This window comes from Homarus americanus, unplaced genomic scaffold (assembly GCF_018991925.1).
Source record: "Homarus americanus isolate GMGI-L3 unplaced genomic scaffold, GMGI_Hamer_2.0 scaffold24260, whole genome shotgun sequence".
NCBI classification, from domain to species: domain Eukaryota; kingdom Metazoa; phylum Arthropoda; class Malacostraca; order Decapoda; family Nephropidae; genus Homarus; species Homarus americanus.
In genome coordinates, this window is record NW_024721079.1 from 4675673 (window position 1) to 4700606 (window position 24934).

General features: G+C 36.8%; 1 protein-coding gene across 1 annotated transcript in view; it reads left to right on the forward strand.

Annotated features, from left to right (window-relative positions):
• Positions 1-10778: 10778 nt before the first annotated feature.
• LOC121861343 overlaps positions 10779-24934 on the forward strand; it is a 90727-nt gene continuing 76571 nt past the window's right edge. The window contains exon 1 of the mRNA XM_042358992.1: positions 10779-10874. Coding sequence (XP_042214926.1) covers positions 10793-10874 — 82 coding nt within the window. The 5' untranslated portion in view covers positions 10779-10792. The remainder of the gene's footprint in view (positions 10875-24934) is intronic.

Sequence of the window (24934 nt, forward strand, 5' to 3'; positions counted from 1 at the left end):
GGGGAGCCTCGGCACTGACTGAATGTATTCAATAACTGGTTCTTTTGTACCTGCCTGGTCGAGCAGTTATTGACAGAAGTGCCAGAGTGACCAATAATGACCCACACTACACTACCTCCAGTACATTATTCACTCCCAAGCAGACGTCTTGATGAGGATGATGAACGAAGACTCGGTGGCGGTTTTACACCAGGCTCATGACCGCAGGTGGTTACACAACACCAGGTGATTGCTTATAGTTAGTGACGCAAGGTTCTGACATGATCATGACCAAATAGGTACCAACGCCGCCGCCACCACCACACGCCCACCTACAGGTACCTCCACCACCACCTCCTCACACGCCCACCTATAGGTACCACCACCACCACACACGCCCACCTACAGGTACCACCACCACCACACACGCCCACCTACAGGTACCATCACCACCACCTCCTCACACGCCCACCTATAGGTACCACCACCACCACACACGCCCACCCTATAGGTACCACCACCACCACACACGCCCACCACAGGTACCACCACCGCCACCACACACGCCCACCTACAGGTACCACCACCACACACGCCCACCTACAGTACCACCACCACCACACACGCCCACCTACAAGCCCACCACCACACACACACCACCACCACACACGCCCCACCACAGGTACCACCACCACCACACACACACCCACCTACAGTCCCACCACCACCACACACGCCCACCTTCAAGTACCACCACCACCACAACCCCACCTACAGAAAACATTAACATATCACCATATTAAACAAGTCTTCAAAAACATTTAATAACAGAGTCCAGATAAATAATTGCATTAATTTATTTTTCTTGTTATTTTTCTCTATTCAGAATTAATTATGTTCGTATAATCAGGACACTTGGGGAAGGTGTATAAGAGTAACTTAGATAATCTTGTTCCATCTGTCTTCCAGCTCAGTAAGATGTAAATAGATTAATAATTATATACCGATATTGGGTGAAAATCTATAAACTGTAGAGTATTTATCGTATTGTATGGCTTCTGACCTCTACATTATGATCCTAATGCGGGAGGTTCCAGGATTCACTGTTTCGAGCACCTGTACGAGTCCTTAACCACAAGGTAAGCCTCGTCAAGTACTGTACCTGCGACGTACAGGTGGGAAAAGCAGTGGTACTTATACAATGTTCTTCCCAATTTCAAATATTTATTATACAGACACTAACAATGGTAGAGCAAAAAGTAAAATACACAATTACAAAGCAATGTCTAAAGTTTTTTTTTTGGAGTCTACGGTATGTTGTTTTGATATTCTGATAATGGTTGCCATAGGTTGTGCTGATTCTGCAGTGAACAATATGGCGTCACAAGAGAAGACTTTCTCTGTGTGCTTGAGTACCATACAGCGCAATCTGTGGTCACTGTTCAAGTGGACACTCAATTCGTGAGTGGTATCGTAAGTTTATCGACAATGGATGCATCTGCAAAAGGAAAAGCACAGAACAGGGAGCCCCGCTACTAGTGCAGAAACAGAATATCGTTTCGATGTTTGCACAGCCACAAAGGATGCACATATTGAAATATCATAGATTGTAAAAAAAAAAACTTTATACATTGCTTTGTAATTGTATATGTTACTTTTTGCTCCACCATTGTTAATTTCTTAATAATAGAAATTCGGAATCAGGAAGATCATTTATAATCACCCTGTATGTACTGTAGTTCATCCCTAACTTGAATCTCATATAATAACATATTTTATTAAGTAAAAAGAAGAGGAGAAACTGATGTCTTTGGCCAGTTTGTATTGTCAGGTTCACGAGGTGGCCGGACTCCCACCCGCGTTGAGACGGTTAGGCAGATATAGTTCCGTCTGTCGCCAGCAGGAGGCGACAGGAGACATACAATAATATGTAGATAACGATTTATTTTTATGAGTACAGAAAGTGCTTTTTCTTTTATCAGTGAGTCCATAAAAATTTCGATAGTACAAAAATAAAATAACTTTCCCAAGAGTATGATATTTGGTAAACTTGCCATCTTATCTGGACATTGCAAAGGAAGAATAAATTGACTTAACCAGTCTCAGATTCAGAGAGGTTGAAAAATATCATTAAACCTGTTCGATGCAGATATGTACTTAGTAATTGAAACACCTCGTATTCTTAATTTCATATCAAAGAAAACAAAATTTATGAAGAGATTTGATTTTTTATGTTGTTTCTGCTTTACTAATTGAAAGAAAATTAATTGATTATTTATGATTCATTATATTACGAACTGATTCAGTGATACACAACTATAATGCTCTCTGAAAGGTGATATTTTGCTCCTGTACTGCTTACTGATGCTCGACACAAACTCACCAAACTTAGAAAAACTGGAGACAAAAATCGTGCTCCCATTATCTCTCATCTTGTGGGTAACATAACCTCAATTAGTATGTTTTATTCCCAGTATTTTCTAAACACCTTGGAAGATCAGGAGACAACTCACTACCAATCACACCATCAAATATGTTACATCCCTGTCATTACCTCTTGCCATCATTACTGTCATCATGGGCTCCCTGCTGTCCTCACCACCACAACAACGTTACAACTCCATGTAATATTGACGTGTAATTGTGTGATATTTCTGAGAAACACACAATGTGACGAAAATCAGTACATCAGCGTCACTCTCGGTAACACTTCACTTGAGACCTGGCGAGGCAGTAGTGGTAATGACAGTAATGGTTGGAGGTAAATTACGGCCGGGTGACATTTGTTTTGTAGGGTTGTTACTGTACTGCCTCATGTAGCCTCACATGATGACCAAATGACGGCGGGAGTAAACTATATACGTCTTTAGAGTGTGAGGATTTTTTGTTTCTTTTTTTGGGGGGGGGGGGGGGGTCAAACAGGTCACACTAACTGGGGGCACCTTACTTCATAGTTGACGTACACATTGTTTACACTTTATATCGATCGACGTCTTTTTCCTATGTCTTTAAACACGATGAATTTTATTCCATAATTAAGTGAAATTAATAGTTCAGTTCTGGATCAAGAAACGTAAATACCTATAAAAGCTACGCAGGTGTTGTTCGATATTATGATGAAGGAAGTTGGTGAAGTAAAGGCGAGCTCTTGGATTTAGTCGATGTTTATGAGAGGGGAAAGGATTCGTGGGGTTCAGTAGGCAGCAGTAAAACTTTATGACGAAGTGCTCAAAAGCGAATGCGATTCCTGTGAGCAATCATGTTGGATTTGCATATGTAGCGCCCATTTGGCTCATTTGTGTTCGTTGAAAGCTGCCAAAACACTTCCACGACCATACGAAGACCTGGCCAGAATGTTTTTACTTTCTTCTTGCAGAATACGAACAGAAAATCACATAGACGGAGTTTAAATCCTTCTGACAAAAAGCCACACACATTACTGTTTCGTACACAACTTGGTTATCGTTACTTTGGATGTTAGAGATTTTAAACCGTATTAGTCCCTCTCTCTTTAGTACATTTGTTATACATTTTTTAAAAGTATGTTTCATTGTTTTTTACTATGAAGTATGGGTGGACGTTGACGTGTAGAAACAACATGAATGAGGTCAATGAGGTTATCTCCCACGTTACTACAGTGATCTCCAGACGGCTCTCGCTTTTTTTTTTTTTTGGTGAGGGGGGGGAGGGAGCAAACTTAAATGCAGATTCAGAGAGAACTATCATTTCCAAATTGAAATGGCATAAAAAAAACTAGGACGTGAACGTGAACAAAATTAAATTAATTCCCAACAAAAAATGTACATATGTTTTGTACGTATCCTACACAAAGATAGCCGATGACTCTGTTCAGTGATTGTTGAAGTACAGATTGATATACATTTTAATTAGCAATTTTTATGTACTTTATAAGCAGAATAACCAAAATCAAATTCATTATACACTTATGCATATTCCATATTTTTCAACCATTACGATCACCAGAGAAAACGTTGCGCAATTGTGACGTCATGTGTACGCGGAATAACAACAGCCCGACCATTCTAGAATAATTATGAAGGTATTTTATTTGATTTCCTTCATTTAAAATTGATAGTTTAGCAATACAGCTTTATGATGAGTTGTCCCGAGAGGTTGACGTCTACTAGGAACACAAAGACAGTCATTTCGTCCTGTTCCATGTTTGAGTTCCAGGGACGGATCCAGGAATATAAAAAGGGGGAGGGACCAAGAAGTTTTGATGGGGAAACCTGGCCAGCAAAGCGAGCCCATCCATCTGGGGTACTGTAAGCCCCCACATATTTTTTTTTTATTAATCTGACCAATATCATGGGCATTTTTCGGCCATTTGAAGCCGTGTGCACTTGATATTAGGGGCTATTCTGAGGTCAATAGTAATTATTTTTTACTATACAAAAATGCCTGAGTACAATACTGCAATAAGAAAAAGTATTGGAGTTTTCTGATGAAAAGGGAGGGGTCCCCCCCCTGCTGGATCCGCCTTGAGTTCAGTGCCTTTCATATGACTTTCACTGTAGAGCCTTTGTCAAAAGCATCTACACGCCGTTATACATCGACTTTCGGTGAGCCCTTTACTGTTAGTTCTGTATTTGTTGTTATTTTATCAGACATTTTAAAATTATATATATTATAATAGTTATCCTTTTAAACAGTGCATTTTCTATGATATTCACCAGTGGTATCACTCCATGTTCTACTTCTTGAACTCTTTTATCTCTTATATTTAATATAATACAACTCCACCCGATTTCAAAGTTGTTTAAAGAATCTACTGTACAATATTCCATACTATATATATGCATAATAATTGTGAAAAGGTAATTAATTGTTACTGATATCCTATGTATGTATCACATTTAACAAAGAAAATGTTTTTTTGACGTCATGATCTTGTAGCCAGTCACAACGCGAGGGCGATAACCAATCAGAGCGTTCTGTAAAACACAGCAGGGCTGCCGTTTGTCGGAAATTGCTTCTGCTATTCAGATGAAAGAAAACGGATACGACGCCATCGGATTAGTGACGTGTCACTATCCGTCAATCGGAAATTTCGGAAATTTCAAGACTTTTTTGGGGGGGGGGGAGGGTGGGGGCCTAAATACCATATAATAATAAAGGAAGAAATTGCCCAACTATATAAACATAGACCGGATTTTGCACAAAATCAAACCTTAATGTTAGATGTCGTCGATATGATATGCACAGAAATTAAAAAGAAGTTTAACATCAATGATCCTTTTCTTAAAAATAGTCTCTTTTCTTTATCACCAGAAAGCTCTATATCCAATGATTTCAAGAACATCATTGTCAGACTTAGTTGAATTGGTACAAGATATTTAATGGAACCCTTCAGGAGTTAAAGGATCAGTGTCAAAGGCTATGCTGGGAGACAATAGATGACGAAAGAAAAAGTTTGGATATTTGAAATTTTTATTAGAAAGTAATGAAAATGAAAGATGACGATAGGAACCTTAAATATGATGTAATTGGAAGATTTGCATTTGACTTCTTGCCATTGCCAACGTCTAACGCAAACACTGAAAGACTATTTTCAAAATTGAACCTTACCAAAACAAAGTGTAGAAAATCCTTGCAAATGCATAACTAAATTCCCTTATCACTATGGAAGAATATGCTAAGTGTAAAGGAGTCGTGTGAATATCAATATCGCGGATGTACAACAACTGATTGTTGTAATTAATACATAAAGTACTGATTTTTACATATATACTGTATATATGTGTTCATTAAACAACATTAATTCAAACATTGCAGGGGCGGATCCAGGAATATCAAAAGGGGGTTCAAGAAGTTGTGTGTGGGGGAACATGGCGAACACAGTGCGACCACTCAGCTGGGGAATTTTTTTTTTTAAATCTGTCCAATATCATGGACATTTTGACGCCATTTTGAGAGCATGTGCACTTGATATTTGGAAATATTCTGAAGTCAATAGTAATTACATTTAAATATACAAAAACGCCTGAAGACAATACTGCCCTTGCATTGTGTTTTCTCTTTGCCTTTTATTGGACGTGTTCATAGTGCTCCAAAATATCTAAGTTATACCTCGTCATTTGAAAGTTTTCTACAAAGAATTACTCATCACTTTCATGAAAACGCGACGGATACACAGATAGGAGGTTGAGCGGCAGGCCTGAAACACAGACGTAATTACGGCAGCCCTGATGTCCTCCTGCTGCTCTTCTGTGCTTTCTTCGATAGCTTAATGCTTCTGTCAACATATTTTTTTTACTTTTATCACGGTTTGTTTCTGGAAATATTAATCCTAAAGGTTAGTATTAAAATGTGTTTATCGTGTTGCAAGAGTGTGTAGGGGTATCGAGATATTAATGTTGTCTAGCACTCAGGATGGAAGGAAACTCTAATGTGGTTTTCTTGTATAATATATAAGTTATATGATAGACAGTCTAGTGCTGGAGATGCCGTGTGGTGGGGAGCAGCTCAGTAGAAGACGTTCGGGAGTATCGTGTTGAAGGAGGTAGATGTGCAGGAGCTTCGTTAGAGAAGGTGTTGCCTGTTGCTGGCCTCCTGGTTGAATGAATTGTTAACAGCGTGGAGCTTGCTGGAGGAGATGTTGCTTGTTCAAGAAATATGGTCAGAATGAATCTCAAGGGAGACAGAGCTTATATACCCCGCAGCAGCCGCTATGAGTCATGGTGGGAAAACCCGAGAAGTAGCCGGTGAATAGTTTCGTTGCTAAGATACGGTAACATCTGGGGACAGCTCTCGCCTGGTTGCTAGGGCAGGCGGCACATTGGAATGCGGATACGCTTGGTGGTGGGCTGTTACGCAGTTGTAGTGGAAAATTCCACTACAAGTGTTTACATTTGCTTAACGGTCCACCGATTGGTAGTTTGGTGATTGTCTGATATGCTGGGGACGCTACAAGTGGCTGTATTGGAGGGAGGCATTCGGCCATTTTCCCCTTTGCTTACAAAAAAATAAAAGAAATAAATGGGTGGAAATCAAATAATGTCCCCTTTTTTCGAATCTCATGTACCCCATGGTCAAACCTCACGGCGCGTAGCATGGCACTTTGTATGTACTGTACCAGACACGGGATCTGGCCGAAAGCAACTAAGAACACACACCAACTCAGAAATTTTTTTTTAAGAGGGTTCGTCTGACCTGTCAGTAATATTCTTTTTCGAAGGATTTTTGCTTTCATTTTGTCCCGGGTAACACACCTAGGGGCTCACACCCCGTTTACTATGAAAGAGTGAGTGGATCACTTAGATCTGACGGGCCTTACGGGCAATGCGGATACAGTTCAATGTAGACTTGACTTTTTTCGGTCCACAAAGAGATAGTATGGCAGGCTCTGTTCTCCATCTTCGCTATCCCAACTAAATGATGTACTCAACTTAGGGCTAAATGATGTACTCAATTTAGGCTAAATGATGTACTCAACTTTGGGCTAAATGATGTACTCATTTCAGGCTAAATGGTGACTCAACTTAGGGCTAAATGATGTACTTTATGTAAAAAGAGACAGACCTTCTGTATGATACTCTCGTCACATGGGTAATTACTGTACCAGCAAATCAAACCAAAACATGTTATGAATTTTGGTCTTGGTAATAATGATAGCCAGTAAATTACTATTCATCCAATTCACCATAATTTTTCCTTTGTGTAATTTGTATTAATTTTAGGTTAGATATTGGAAGTACAGTATCATCAGTTTTTTTCCTTTCTCTACTGTCACTATTTTTGTCTTGTTTTGTCTCTTCGTCATTCTTTTATAAGACATATTAGCAGAAAGGAGTGAGAAAAACAGAAGAGCAACTTAAGAACTTCACTCAGTGAAAGTCACCAATCAAATTTCCGAATATGTTCAGGAGGAGAGAAGCCGCTCAGTCACAGACAAGGTCAGTGTTGTATGTGTGTCAGTGTGTGTGTACCTGATAAAATAATGACCACTGAACAGGGGTGTTATATAGCGACGGTCCAGATAGGATTTCACTGAGATCTTATCTGATGTTAAGGTTGGAATTGAGTCTCGGTGACACTGATGTTCTGTTCTTTCTACCGAAAATCCAGACTAAATCTTGGTAATAAGTGAGTGAGCATAGTGATCTTATTATGCTTCTCTGTCTGCAGTTGATCGAATAGTGTACCATTGTTTGAATATCTGTATTTGCTGAGGATATATTGAATCAATGCAGCTATATTACCGAATAAAATGTATCTTTGCCATGCAATGATACGCTGCCAGTTACTATGATAGAAGTACGAATGATATCCATATAAAATTGTCGTTTTCGCTTAAATATTTTCAGAGAAAACGTAATTTAAGTTTTGAGGGATAACAATAAATATTTATGGAATAGTATAGGTTTGCATACAACTTTCGCCTTTAATTCTATTCTAGAAGAAGGCATCCGGTCTGTAAATCCAGAACTTCATCTTCTTGCAAGACGAAAATGAATCATGATATTATAGATACAATACTTCAGTGCGGAGACTGCTTAGCTAAGTTAGGCAAGTCATGATTTGACTTGAGGAAACCCACGAGATTAGATAATGAAAAACATCTCTTAAGAGCGATGGAAACTGCAACCCTATCTTAACTTATATACACAGAATAAAAACACATTTCTATGTCACAGTATTTTTAACTTATTTCACCACTTATCAACTCACTAGCTGTTGCGGATTAAAACAATCATACACACAAAAAGCCTTGCCCATCTATGGCGCAGGGTGGCCAGATAATTAAAAAAATGTACTGCCAGTCCACGCAAGGTGTTCCATGAGCCGCATGGGTCCCATAATATGCTAGTGTATAAAAAGTGAGTCCAGTCCTCCAACCTGATTGATATTTATTCCTGCAATTATTCTCTTGCGAGACTTAATGCTCCACCAGTTGAGTAGCATATGAATAGTTCAGTGTTGAAATATATATTTCAGTAGACTGTACAGTAATATTAATTTCTTTGGAGGAATTCGAGTTGGGATCATCAAAAGACGACATTCTTTTAATAAATGTATTCATTAGCCAGAGATCGGATAATTTTATGGAGGACGATTAACGTCACTTCTTCCACTTTAATCTCCCAATACAGTGTGTTACGTTGTTTACTGAGAGCGTCCCATCCTTCCTGTCCAACAGTATCAAGCATTTTATTTCCATAACCTTGCTGTTGAAACAACTAGAACAGAAGAATAATTTTACATATTTTCGTCTACCTTGAGTGCCAGCCTAGTTTTTAGTAACATTCAGGATTCTTATGTTTACGAATTTTGCACCTTCCACTTTGCGTTCGTGACGATTGATTGGCCTGATCCTTTCAATGGGTAATGTGCTCTTAATGGCCTGAACCAACACATCGACATTGATTCTAACACCTTCACTAGTGAACTGCGTTAGTTTATTCACAGGTAAAATGACCATTGGTTGTCTTTGAGAACTAAAGTTTGTTGTTTGAAGTAGATGCAACAGATTGATGATGAATGTGAAGAGGTTAATATGAGTGTATATATTTTTGTCATATACCGTAGTTAGTAAGAAAGAATGAAATATTGGGCAAGGCTACAATCGCTATTGTGTGACTGTCACATTGGTGGAAAGCACAATCGAGTACTGACAAAAAAATGAGATCCACAAGCTGTGTTGCAGCCCACTGAAGTACTGGGTATGTCAGGGAAGATGTAGCATAGTAGAACAACAAGTAGTGGGTGTGGAGTTAGATGGTTGGATTAACTATATATCATTTCATACAAGTATAGAATAAAAGAAATTTTGACGAAAGGGATGCCAGTGTGTGTGTGTGCAAGTTGTCTGCTTGGAGGGTAGCGTAGGTGGAAATAGTATCAGAATGGAAGAGGAGACGGAAAAAGTGTGTGAGTAGGAGGGTTGTCAAGGAGAAGGGAATGAGTAGTTAGTTAGGCGGTATTCGGTGAGCATGCTACCTGAAGATTTGGCGGGGGGGGGGGGGATTGATTCAAACGAAAAAATTAGACAGTATCTGTAAACGTAAATGAAAACCAAGTATTTTATACTGTGCGTTGTCTGACAAATGACACTTTAGTCTAAGAATGAATGAACAGAGCGTTATAGCAAATGGAAAAAAGCTCACTTCTTGACAGTCTGCATATTTGATTATTGTTAATTGTGCCCTAAGGGATTTGTTCTTTTATTATTATTGTAAGGAATCAAGCGTTTTACATGCGTACTTATTTGTTTACGCCTGGACACATCTCTCGCTTAAGAAAAATAGATAATATAAAACTGATAACCATCCAAAGCATACAATTATCATCCTGTTATTGGAATTAATATACACAGAAGAATGGTTGTCAACAACAAATTTCTTGATATGCGTGATATTGACGTGTGTTAGTCAACAAGTACTCTTTTGTACAAAACGTAGAAAATATTGCAACAATATTACAACCGACATTATTCATTTCCTTGAAAAGTAGACTTAAGAATTCAATTTAAGTGATCTTGGCGCTTCCAGCATCCATGGAAGGGAGAGCGCCTGTGTTATTGAGTTTTGTATGGTTGGCAGCCTTGACGCGCGTGCGGACACTGGATCTAAACAAAGCATTCTCTTAGGATATAATGCCTAACAGATTTTTTGGATAACGGTAATATAATCAACAACGCGAAAATTATAAATGATACTTAAACATTTGGTGGTCGTTTTAATGTTCAGAAAGTTGTATCTCGCAGAGACTGTACAGTTATCTATGTTACAAGACAGTGAGCGGTATTGCCTAAGGGAACGAATGTTACCCTATGTTTTCAGTGTGAGCCAAGATGGCAGGAGCGGAGGATGAGCCGATGCACCTCTATGAGGTGTTTCAGAACTGTTTCAATAAGATCGCGAATAAGCATACCGGTGAGTACTACATTTTCAGAAGCCTGAATGTCTTTAGAATCACCGAAGATGATATCCCAAGAGCCTAGTGTGTAAATTAAGAAATGGTAAAGTGAAATAGTGAGGCTGGTGGACTGTTTGGGTGGCTGCCATGATGGGCCAGGATAACCAGTGGCCCCGTCCCTGGCACTGTGGCACTCCCACGGTCATACTTATATTCATCTATGTCACGCTCTCGCATTGAACACCATTGTCTGGATTACTATAGTACCATAAATTTGTGTTAGGAACAGGAGCTTGAGAACTGTGGCATTGTTGACGTTGTGACTGTCAAACTGTCAGATGAGGCATATCTGACTCGGGTGTTTTTTTTATGTTTGTAGTTGAGTTTATAATTTTCTTAACAGAAAGAAGTAGTTATACGACTATTGGTATCAATTTATGGTGGTAGGGGAGTGTGAGCAGGTGGTGGGGCTGGGCCAGGCAGCCTTGTGTCTGGATGCTGCCAAAGAGTTTACCTCACTTTTGAGCCTTGCAGGTGTACCAACCTCCAGTTACAATAAAAAGAAATAGTGAAAAAAGCTCATTATTCTCACAGTTAACTAATGTGTAGTGATATTTTATGAAGCATATGAGAAAGTACTTCATGAACTTAAAGAATGGTACTGTGAGAAGGATGAATTAAACATATTTAGTATAGCATCTTAAGAGTCTCCCTTGTGCTACCTTATGGTTCATTCTGCTATGAGTTAATGTAGTGATTATTTGTTCACTACTGTTCGCATGCCCAACCAACATAGTTTTTATCTCTGGAAAAACAGATTGACATTATCTTGAAACAGATATTTTATAGCAAATCTTGCAGTTAAAAATGTGATATATAATAAGATCATTATGGGTGTGCATATGTAAGAAAACTCTAAGATAATCTGTGCAAATATGCATCGTGAGTATTAATACTTATACAGTACTGTAATTGTAATATACACTAATATTAGGAGGAATGTCTCATTTATTCTGTTGGTTTGGTCAGTAAAATTAAGCTAAGTTGAATATGTATTGGGATAGTTTTATAGTTAATGTAACTTAAGATTGTAAAAGTAAATTATAATGAGAAGTGTCTGTTTGAGGTGGATAAGAATACAATAACTTTAATAAACACTATTTTTGTGAATGGAGATTTTACAAGTTTTTTTTTTTCGTTGGTTTGTAACATTCAGTCTGATTTTTTGGTTAGTAAGACTTCGGTACTTGTCTTTGTTTCTAGTTAAATGGCTTTAAGAGACATTGAAAGTGGGCAAATTTTTTATAAAGAAAAGATGTAGGATCAAATAAATGAAAATTATAAGTGATATTACAGGTACTATTAGTTGTGTCTCATGTGATATTACTTTTAGTTGTCTCCAAACCCCAAATTTACATCTCAAAAATATATTTCTTGTACAGTCAGGGAAAAGTGTTTCTATACCTCCTATGAAATCCCCCGTCAAGATACGTATCATGCATTAATCTATATCCATATACGACTGCAAGGGGTGACTCGAAGCGTGATCCATGAGACATTAGTTAAGTCCCCACTCATCTTTACTACTGCGGCAATACCACATCTTGACTGAAGATATCACGGGTTATAGAGACATCTTTCTCTGACTGTACCTAACTTAAATAACTATAATCATGATGTATGATGCCTTGTCACTTACTTTTGAGATTTGTATAGAGCAGAAATATTTTTCAGAATGTTAGGAATAACTTAAATTCGGGATGAAAGACATGTTTGAAAATAATTATTTTTCAAAATATCAGGAAAATATCTTTAATTTTTTTCATTCCTGTCATATTCCTTCACTTCTACTATTTTTTTTTATTGCATGCAGTATTTAAATTTCAAGAGATGTGAACAAAAGCATTTGATAAATTAAATAAACTGCAAATGTTAATCCACTTTTTATGAGATTAAAAACTTAAAGAAACTGCTTAAAAAAGTGTACCTTTTATTCGCTATATAATGTTTTTAATAAAATTTACCCTAAATGTACACTTTTTTATTTTTTATTATAAAGACCTTCCCACTTTTTTTCATTTGACCCTATATTTTTGAGACAAATTGTAAATGTTGGTTTTTATTATTAGCTATTATTATTATTATTATTATTATTATTATTATTATTATTATTATTATTATTATTATTATTATTATTATTAAAATATTATTAGATGTGATGCTTTGGTTGGGAGTGGGGACCACTTTTTACTTTAATACAAAATAGATTGCCAAGATTTTCATAAGACTATTGGGTGCTACTATAGTATGCGGTCTACCAAGCTGGAGTTGGTCTACTAGGATATTTACACTGTAGTGTCTATTAACCTAACTTAATCTAACTTAACCTATCTTAACCCAATCTAACTTAACCTAACCTATCTTAACCTAACCTATCTTAACCTAACTTAATCTAACCTAACTTAACCTAACCTATCTTTACCTAACCTATCTTAATGTAACCAAACTTAATCTAATTAGGTTAGGTTAGGTTAGGTTAGGTTAATGGCTGCTACAGCTCGATAGACCACATACTATAGTAGTACTATTGTATTGAGAATATACAGGTACAGTAGAAATATATTTTTGTTAGGCTGTAGAAAGTTTACATGCTTAATGCCTTTTCCTGCCATTGGGTGCGTATATGACATTGAGCGATGTTCTAGTAATTCGGTGCTTATACTTTTATACTTGTCATTTGACATTCTCAACATTTGTAGTGTATTGATTCCTTCTGATCGCTATTTACTTGTTTTACTTCTACTGTTAGAGTAATATTTACTGCTTTGGCATAGATAGCATTCATTAGGACCATTTCAAAGGTGCAGGAACCTTATTGTAATTACCTTGCTCTTCTTGATGGTCAATTAGTTATTACAATGGAACTTGGTATGTTTTTACTTTATCACATAAGGATGTGGTGCATGCAGAGTTGACCTCTTCAGCATTCAAGATCGGGGATTTATTCACTGTACGGGTCCCTTGTAGTGACACTTTGTTACTTCCGAGATTTTAAAATTTCAGTTTATATACTGTAGTTTTAACTGTTACTATATAAGTTTGATCATCAAAATCTTTTGTGAAATAGGTTTGATATATACGAGGGATGCGTTCCTGAAAACCCTCGCATATACCGAAATCGCATACAGGTATATCATTACTAAGTTAAATGGTAAAAAAAAAATAGTATGTGTTCCATAACCCAAAAATGAAAATGTTCCATACCCATTTTCAACACAATATCAAGACAAATAAACCATAATACAAATCAATACAATACAGGGTACAGTACAGTGTACTTAACAATGAAAGCTTTTTCATTAGCTTGGGTAGATGAGATGATGGAAGTGGTGGTAGAGTCTTCATGGTTGGAATCCATATCAGAGGTGTGCAACATCTCGTGTAAGGCTGAATTTTGCTCACATTAACTGAATTCTTGGTAGGAATAGGGTTTTTGCATATGAGTGAATTCGCATACTGTATGCTGAACGCGAATATATCAAGGACTTATTGTACAGTATTAGCTCATCTGGCCTAAAATGCTGTGTAAGCATATGCTACAGTGCAGCACACATTCTCTGTTGTTTAACAGTCCATTATCCTATCAGTGTCAAATGACTTCTTCTCGAGAACCACTAGTCCAGTTCCACCGAGCTTGGCACAAATCATTCCTGGAAATCAGATATGGATTTGTACAAATGATGTTACTCATCCTTTTAGGTCTTTTATGGGATGATGGTAGTAAGAGATAAAATTTCTTCTCAAATTGCTTTGCCTGGTAATTATTCGACTCAAAGATCCCCATATTTTTAAATGGTCAGCGCAGCCTTTGTAATTACAGTGTACAATTCTTTAAAGTTACGAGGCATTATTTTACTACTGTACAGTATTTGAGTTTTAGTATCCCAGTAGTATTTGCTAATGACAAATGAAGTGTTGGTATTTAGTAATGTTAATTTATGAAATACTGTAGTACATCCTTTATAGTTCCTGTTTTATACAGTACCCTTTACCTCTTGTGTACAGAGCTCTCTGTGACAAATAAAATCTCCTGGCATAAGCCAAATGACTGGGTTTTCCTTTGAAATAGAAAGCATGTATTGTAAATGTTAGTTCAATTATTGGTGTCCAGTATTGTGTTTATTATCCACCGGAATGTGTTTCTTACCCGTGACATAGAACAGCTATCCTCAAACTACTGTACTATGATCATCCAAGCTTGAACTTAAGATACAACTTCTTAAGAAAGCTGGAGTAAATATTCATAAGGTGATATGTTCTAAAGATATCCCTTGAGGTATTTATTCGATTAATGTAAACTATGAACTCCTCCATGTTAGTGTTGAAGTTTTGTATACAGTACTGTATTTGGCATGTTGTGGAAATCTGGAAAAGGCTCTTTAGACTGCCAAAGCAGCTATTTTACAGTCACCAAACGTATAATAAAGATAATGCAGGCAGGCATCTGAAAAGGTATAAGGATAGTCTTAAGACAAACCTGAAAAAGTTCCAAATCGACCACCTCACCTGGGAGACGATTACTCCACACCTTAACGCTTTGAGGAACACTACACGAGAAGGTGTCAATACTTTCGAGTTAACCCGACTGCATACCGAGGCAGACAAGCGCCAATGGAAAAACACTGCCACTGCCCCTCTCGCACTCGATGTAGCCCTCCACCATACAACATCTGTGGAAGACCCTGCTGGTCCCATATCGGCCTCTCTAATCACCTCGGAGTTCGCCAACGAAAGTGACATCCCTAATAACTCGTATCATTGTCTCATAGCTGGTTGATCGTCATACTAGATTCCAAGTGACAGCAAAGTAGTAGTAGTACTGTAATGCAAATCTAATGGAGGAGCTAAGAAAGACTGTTTTGAAATTACTGTACAGTACTACTAAGGAAGCAGCAAGTATGGTTTGGCCTCCACTTGCATGATACCAAAAGGGTTACTTTATCAGTCTGACTATTTGTCGAGTTATCCTAAATTCCGACTTATCGAGGCACTTCCCCCCCCCCCCTACAAAAATACAACAAAAAATTATCCACTCATATATGTGTACTGTACATATGTAATTGCTAAATGTAAAATAGTAACATTTACCAACACTGTAGGCAAAGATTGAAGCATCAAGGTAAATGACACAGATGCTTGGTAGGTGATGCAGGTGGCCAGATATGCCGAGATTTTCCCAGATAATTTTATGTATCTCCGCATTTCCCGAATTATACTACTAAAATACATTCCGAGACCATGTCTGTGCCGAGCTATATGAAATTCAGAGTTATCAAATGCCGAGATTACTGTAATTTTAGATGCTTTTATAATTAATCTTTAAACTTTATAAAATATTGTACCCTGTACTGTGTACTTAAATCCCATGAATTTGGACTAATACAGCCTAAGGGTAGTCTGGATTGAAAATTATAATACTGTATTCATTTAAATTATCATTTTCATCCCCTAAAATATTAAAATACAGTGGGGTATGCTATAACGAACTGATCCTACTACGAATATTCCTATAACGAACGGTTTTACCTATAAAATTGAGAATGCTATAACGAACGAAACTCCTACAACGAACATTATTTATTTATTTATTTTATTTATTTTTTTTTTTTTACTAATTTATTGTTTTTTTATTACAAGTATTAATGATACTCATTATTTCAGGGGTTTAGATGCATATTTATGCACTTTTTTTACAATTTTTACAATTTTATATTATATTTTTCAGTGTTAAGTGGTTGTATTTGGGGGCCTGGAACGGATTAATCCTATAACGAACGAATGCTATAACGAACAAGGTTCTAGAACCAATTAGATTCGTTATAGCATACCCCACTGTACAGTAAATTTTAATGTCCATAAATTCTTTCCCTGCTTCTCTTTTCTGCATACACATTTGAACTTTAGGGTACAGTAGACCCTTGCCATTCACGGGTTTGTGATTCGCGGTAAGCAGATGGTGGCTAGCTTGCGAGCCTTTTCCTGTAGCACAACGAGTCACCCCACACAGCATCTCGTGTTATACTCTCAAAACTTTAGTGTTTCTGTGTGAAATGGACCCTAAAAGACTGCCTAGTGTCAGTGCTAGTGATGCTAGTGGAGTGAAACGTAAAAGGCAAAAGTCAGTGTGATGACCCTGACAAAGAAAGTTGAATTATTAGATAAGTTAAAAGAGGGGATGAGTGCTGCCGTGGCTGGTTGGATGTTTGGCACAGTTATAGGTATACAGTAGTGCACCAAGGTTGTACGTATAAGTTGCTATTTGCAGTTTTGCCTATTCATGCCATTCCTTGGAACCTAACCCCCATGAATACCAAGGGTTTACTGTGTACCGTAAACTGGTGTAATCCTAAGACTGTTTTTTAAGACTAATATATATTAGATCATATGTAAATTTATCTTGGTAATATAATTCCCCAAAATCAACCTTATACAATAGCTACAGGTAGTCACGAACAACCTTTCCCATATACAGTACTGTTTGTGTTTGTTCAGTAACTTTTGAATTAATCTAGAAAAAAAAATACGCACAGATGTGTAATACTGTATCTTAAATATGACAATAGGTTGTGTAGCAAATTCAGAAGGGGAATGCCTAAGTAAAGGTCAGGGATTAGGTTCAAAGATTAATCAGTCCTGTTTTCAGGGAGTATCAGATGATATTGTTGACCTCATGTTGGTATATGATTAAAACATCCATTTTCTTATACCACATGCCTTATTTTTAAGGCATTGGTATTTTCTTATCTCTATAAACAAAATTTGAGCATGTACCATATATATACTTCCTCCTTATTGTTTTAATGACTGAATCAGTATGGGCCAAACAATATAATATATTTTTGGCACTTTTAAAAATTCCACTAGTTTTTATAGGAAAACTTAAATACCAACTTTGAGGCTACACAAAATTTGAATACCGGTAGCCTCATTATTTGATCAAGTCTTGTTACATCTTCATGAAACATTGTTGTGCAGTGCATATCCAGTATGAACCATGGCTGCCATATAAATACTGTATACATATATAATTTTTTTTTTTATTACTTTTGTGAAACATGTTTATACTGAAGTAACAAAGTCTAAGCTTAAAAAAATCTGCCATTCCACTTGTGTTATTGTTCCACTGTGCAGTTTGAAAAAGCTAAAATGCGTTGGGTTCGGTTAGGAGCTACTGCTCACCCCACACTCCCTAGCGTAATGGCTCGTTCCATTGGCGCTCGCCGATTTACACCAGTATCTGAATCAGAACCGGGCAAGAAATGGGTAGCACACTCCTGACGTCCATTGTATAATGGGAGATACAATCCTCTGAAAACAATCTTCACTGTCAATATCTTGCATCTTGTGTGTTGTTTCAAGAAATTTGGTGCAGTATTAAACGTGCTGCCATCATCATTACAGGTACTCCTCGACTTAAGACCTACTCGACTTACGACCACCCGGACATACGACTGCCGCAGTCGTATAAAATATTTTTCAAGTTACGTATTTTTGAGTCCCGATGTTAGTGATCGTGCTGTGTACTGACAAAATTTTTGTTTGTAATTCCCCTTAAAATGGCTGGCAAGCATAAAAATGAGAGTTCTCATGGTGCTGAGAAGAAAAAGAGAGACCCATTTTAGATTTTCTATGTATTATTTTCGCATTTTCGACTTACGACCAATTCGACTTACGACCTGGTCGTCGGTCCCTAACCCCGTCGTAAGTCGAGGACTGACTATATTACCACCAATATTATTGGGTGTTTCATCACTGTCCATATCGTACATCTCTTTTGTTGCATTGATAAAGAAGGTACAGTATTACACTCAGTCAGGCATGATTATCAACACCAATGCCTTTATTATCTAATGTAGTACCACTGTTAGGTCCTCATATGTTACACGATTACAGCAGATACAGAGGACTACATTTACTTTCAGAACTTTAATAATTTCTGGTTCCCTTTTAATATACCAATAGCTGCAATAGTCTGTTATCACCCACCGTCTTTGAACTGATCTTTGGTTCAACTTACTTCATTATATGATGTAAAACTTTTTCCATCAATTTATAGCTGTAAGTATATAGTTTTTCTGAATATTGTATATGACACAAGCTTTTCAGAAACATAGCTACACTTGTCAAGGATCTGGAGTACATTACAGCTACCGTACTATAATGGCCAGGTTCGGCAGTATGGTATGCTATCTAATATCTACTTGTATGATGGCACTTCAGCAGGTTCCATTGATATGAAGTATAATTTTCATAATTTGGGATTTTCATTTGTATAGCAGTATACAGGATAAAAAAAAATTATTATAAAATATTGTGCACTCGTAAATCGGGCTCCGCCTGTACTGTATGTCCAATTTTGTCGAGTTTGAGGTGAGAGTAGACTGTCTAAATTTGGAGTCTCCCCTCCCCCCCCCTCTTCTAAAGTTTATTTTACGTTACCAGCCCTCTGAATCCAGGTTAGCATGCCAGAAGTGGCTAGCTTGAGCATCAGCACTTGTTGACCAGTTTTCACAAGCACTATACTACACTCCACCTATTTTGTGATTTGTTGATTTATAATGAGTCGGATGTATCTTATATAAGTTTCTTCTGACATAGCTAACTTATTAGTACCGTTTGGGTCAGACCATAAGATGATGAATGTTTTGAAGTTGGACAACCTCCACTAGCTTATAATTGGTATTCACATTGTTTTTCTGTTAAAGGTTGTTGAGGAGTTAAATGTACAGTACATTTTTTCTGCACTCACATAAGGTACTGTATTCATTGATTTACAGTATGATATGTAGACCCTTTAGGGAGAATGTTGAGCTGTCTTGGATAGATTGTGGGAGGTCAATAGGTGTATTTTTGTTGAAGGTAAACTAAAATTCCCCTGTATCCACTGAATCTGAGGCATCCCCACACAAATATATTAACAAAACGTATTATACAAAAGGCAGCTCCAAGCCTGTTTTCATGGGACATAGAATTTCCCTATGTTTAGAAATGGATACTCTTTGGGTCCTTTAAAAAGATACGAGTGCTTCATTAAAACACTTGTGTACAGGATCTCTGTGCTGAATAAAATTGTCTGGCATTAGCGAAAAAAAAATGGTGTCCCCGTAATGAAGAGGTTAATATACGGTACATATTGATAGCGAATGGCTTCAGACTTTAGGGATTGGACTGATGGTCATCTCAGTGAAGATGTTAGGCTACTAAATTAGGTGAGTAGGAGTACTGCTGTTTGCATTAATTTAGTTTTGGATAATATTCTAAGTCACAATGCCTAGAAAAGGAGTGAATTTTATTTATTTATTTTTTTTTTCCTTTTTTTTTCCCTTTTTGATAGGCCATATGTTCCCTTTAACTTAGGGTTTTGGCATAAACCGTGTTTACCTTTGATGGGTAAGACAGATTTGTCTAGTAAATCTACACCCATAATGGCTTATAGCATTTCTCCAGAGTTTAATGGGCAGTCATGCCTATGGGACCAATTTTCACTGATTGTGATTTATTCTCAGTAGAGAATTTGACTGATCTCTCGCTTCTCCATATGTTAGTTTGAAGGAGGGATGAAAGAAAATGATGCTACAAAAAGTGAACAAAGGTCTCAAGCTGGATTCCCCTGTTTGGGGTAAGCTCTTCCAATATCAAAGATTTTGGTGCAGTGATTCCTCTTCTCAGATAGTTAAGAAAGGATTAAAGTGGAAGATGAGACTTTCCCCAAAGAAGGTTCCTGAACAGAGAAATTTAAAGTTCTTTGGAACTTTTATGACTGAAATATTAGATAAGCAGGTATAGTACAGTAGTTAGAAGTGAGGATAGTGAGTTTCTAGTTTTTTATAGTGTGTTCCTAAGGCATATGGTATCAGATTAATTCTTGACCTTATGGTTGATTGTGTTTGTTTCTGTTAGTTTAAAAGTGACTACAGTTTATGCAAGTGAGGCTGAGCCTCGGAGTGGGAATGTGGTACAGGTACGAGTCCACTGAATTGAAGGATGATCATGGCACATACCTTTGTGGGAAGTTATAAACCTTTTGTTTAGATCTGAAATGCAATTCCCCTGTACTACATTATTTCCATTTCAAGATCCCTCATTTTGGGTAAAAAAATAACTCTAAAGGTCGTGACAAAACTATCAGAAATGCATCTGGATTGATATGTAAAAATAAATAATTTGCATCAGACATTTTGATGACTGGTTGATTCTTAATACTGTATATGATAATATGTTAATAATATTTGTATTCCCGATGGGATAGGATTGTACCCAGTTATGATTTTAAGTGGCTAGATATGCAGTGGAATACAACAGAACAGTTGGTTGACTTTCCTCTCATGAATGCTAGTTTTTTTAAGTTGGACTACCTTACATACAGTACAGCTAGGTTTTCTTTTCTTGAAATTGGTGGTACTGTACAGTACAGTACTATTGTTTTTAGGTTTTAACCAGATTCTGATAAACTAGATACAATATAGGAATTCAGTGATACCCTTTCCACAATCACTGTCCTTAATTAAAAAGGCGAATGAATAAAAGGGAGGCCATCTTCAAAATATCAAGGATATCATGGCACTGTAATTTTTTAAAGGTATGGATAGATGTCTCAGATATTTATTTAGGCATTTCATTCCTCAACCAAATGAAATGAAGATAAAAATATTTTCCAATTCACAGACTCAACATTAACTCTGAGAAAGAGACAGTTTTGGTTCCTCTTCCTTGAACACAAACAGTATACTGTAGTGGGAGGAATTTTATATTTATTGTGAGCAATAAGTCAGCAATTACCTGTGTTAATGATCATGGATCTTGCTGAGAATTTCCAGAGAAGTGTTCTATGCCACAAACACTACACTTTTGAAGTTGTCATTAAATACTGGTATGTTGCTGAAACTTTAAACAGTCAAGTCCTCTCTGATTCATATTCAGTTCACTTGAATATCAGGAATCCAAACTTCTTGGGATGAAGAAGCTTTTGGAAAGTCAATAATTTTAGAAATCTGATATACCTAGGTACTCTAGGAACCCATAGGCATATACAAGAAGTCCCCAATTTGTGAAAAGGTTTCGTTACAAAATTTTATTCGTATGTCAGTCACTTGGAACTTGGCGCTCTAATTTCTCAGACACAGTGCTGAGGTGGTAGGCAGCTATCAAACAGGGAGGTACTACTGCCTGGGAAGATATTGGAACCATAATGTATTGTCTAATGGTAGACCCTGCTGCCATATGGCATCACAAAAATTTTGACCAAGTCCCAGGTTGCTGATCTGACTTTCTGCCTCATTTACGCACAATTGCAGGGTTTCAATTGTTTCTCTTATTTTGACAACACAACATACATACCGGTATTGTATATCGTTTCTCAATCTTGATATATTTTTCATTTTTGTATTTGTAAATGGTTATTATTATTATTATTATTATTATTATTATTATTATTATTATTATTATTATTATTATTATAATTTTTATTATTATTATTATTATTATTATTATTGTTATTATTATTATTATTTTTTTTTTCTTTATTATTTTTTATTCATTATTATTATATATGTGGCCCCCAGGCCCTGATGTGGGTCAGTGACCTGTGCCTGGGTGGGCTAACCCCCCCCGCAAAAAAAATGGTGGATAGATTCCCAAACAAGCCTTTTTAAGCCATAACTAAGTAGCCATATTGTAAATTTGTTATGGATACTGTAGGTCCAACATGTAGACTCCAGTTGTGAGAAAACCATACATTTTCACATTTATGCAATCTTGCGATATGTTGTTTGCCATTACATCAACGCGAGAAAGGCCAACTTATACCCCAATGGGTATCAATCAAAATAGAAAACATAATTCATTTTAATCTTATGGGATTTCTGCTGTTGAATTTCCTTTTCAAGAACATTATCGGTGAATTGGGATTCAACAGTTAGGTTACAGCCAACCTTACACGTACCCGAGTAAAGTATTTCTTAATGTTGCCTGTAGTGTCAAGGGCTCTTTATTCGAATTAAGAGTACGTACGTATAATATTTTAAAAATTATTGTTGAGAAAACTATGAACTTCTGTATTTCTTCTTAAAAAAGTAAATAGCTAGCATGCAGAGTGTAAAGAAGTAACCAACACTATCAGAAATAATGGATGATATCATTGAACACTTTTGATACTTCTGACAGTGAGGGTATTGCTGTGGTCATAGAAGAAATTGAAGAGGTCAGTTAACATTGAGTCTGAGGTTGAACCAGATCTGGTGGTTATTCACAGACTCAGTTCAGAAAAATATGCAGGAGCTGAAAAGATCTAAGTAAATAAAGATGCCTCATATACTTTAGCAATTTGGAGTTTACAGTTGACATGAAGACATTTGAAGGTCAATCAGACCAAATCTACTGATTCTGCATTTGAATAGCCACAGTTGCTTCAACATGCAGTTTTCCATGGTTTGGTAGTGCGTGATGTCATGTATCGGTAACCGCACTGACAAATTGCCTTGTACGTACAGTATCTAAATTACTGGTTATGAATGTTTAGGTAGAACTAGGTAGGATCACCAATATCAACTACTAAAACCTAGCTGCAGTTAAAATGAAATTGCCATGCTTGCTAATTAATGGTGAGCTTTGAATATGCTACTATATTGGATGCAATGTATGTAATACAAGTTTTATGTTAGCAACAGTAAGATGCTGCCACCTTAAAAGGTTTACAGTGCACAACCAGACACTTGTGCTGGAACTTTTGTTTTTCAATTAATTTAAAAAAAAATGGTAGCGTCATAAAATTTTTGGAGCATGAAAATATCTGTAATTTCAGACTTCAAACTTTTGACCAACAGTTAGAGGGTACTAGATATTTTCCCCTCATTTTTTCACTGCCATACAACTTAACACTTCTCACACCAGTTATATACATTCTTTCTTACACGCGGAGGGATGGTCCTCTTGCTTTCAATAAAGTTAGCAGCTCCCTAAACTTCCTCTTGCCACTTCTGACTCCTGCAACTGAGCAGGCCTCAACACCCTTATGTAACAGAACTCATTGATGCAGTCTAGGGACATATTCCCAATTTTGAGTTTCTCCAGCATTGTTGCGGGCATATGATTGCCTGCACATTTAGAACACTTCTTCAGCAACATTCTGCAGTCTGCCATCTACATACTCCACTGCATCTCTTGTAATATTCACCACCTTTCACAGTTGTTGCACATTCAGTAAACACTAATTTATCATTTGTTTTCTGCTTTAATAATTGATCCTGTTAGTATTTTAAGATTATTTTAAGATATTACTGTACAGTAATTTGGTATTGCATTTGTTAATACTGTATGCCCTATAATTCTTCCAGGCCTTATGAAATGACCTTTGGATAAATCAGTACCAGGTCTTCTTAATAATTATGTACTATTTGTCTACTTTCTAAATGTGCCCTTGTTTTTAACAACACAAATCATTGTGATATTTTCCATTTACTTGACACGTGTTCCCCACCTTAGGTGGTGTCTCCTTGTCAAGTATTTAATAAGTAATACTGTACTGTATTGTAGTGTCTTCAGAGGGTAATCCTTGAGATATTGTTACTGGTAATGACTGGTTTCCTTCTGGAGATTTAAACCAGGTAAAATCTTGACTTTTTGGATCAGGATGATGCACTTCAAAAAATTTTGTCTGTTAATAGTCAGTGTGCTTATTACTACAAGATGTTTAGTCTCTCTGGAATATGCTTTTTGACTTTACTGAAGTAGAACAGATTCAATAAAAAGTTAGTGGATGAGACTCAAAAAGACAATACACTTTTGTGTAGTCTTCTCCTTTTGTCAAAGAATCTTCTCTCCCTTTTAGAAACAATGGTTATCATGGTCAAAAGTCTCTCAGAACACAAAATGCATTACTCTTCTCTAGTTTAAATTTAGTCATTTGTTATTTGTGAATCAATTTGGCAATTCATCACCCATGAGTTGACAGATGGATTCTTGTTTGGCTAGAGTCTCCTCTTTCTTGTAAGATCAATGTTATTGATGTACAGTATGTTAA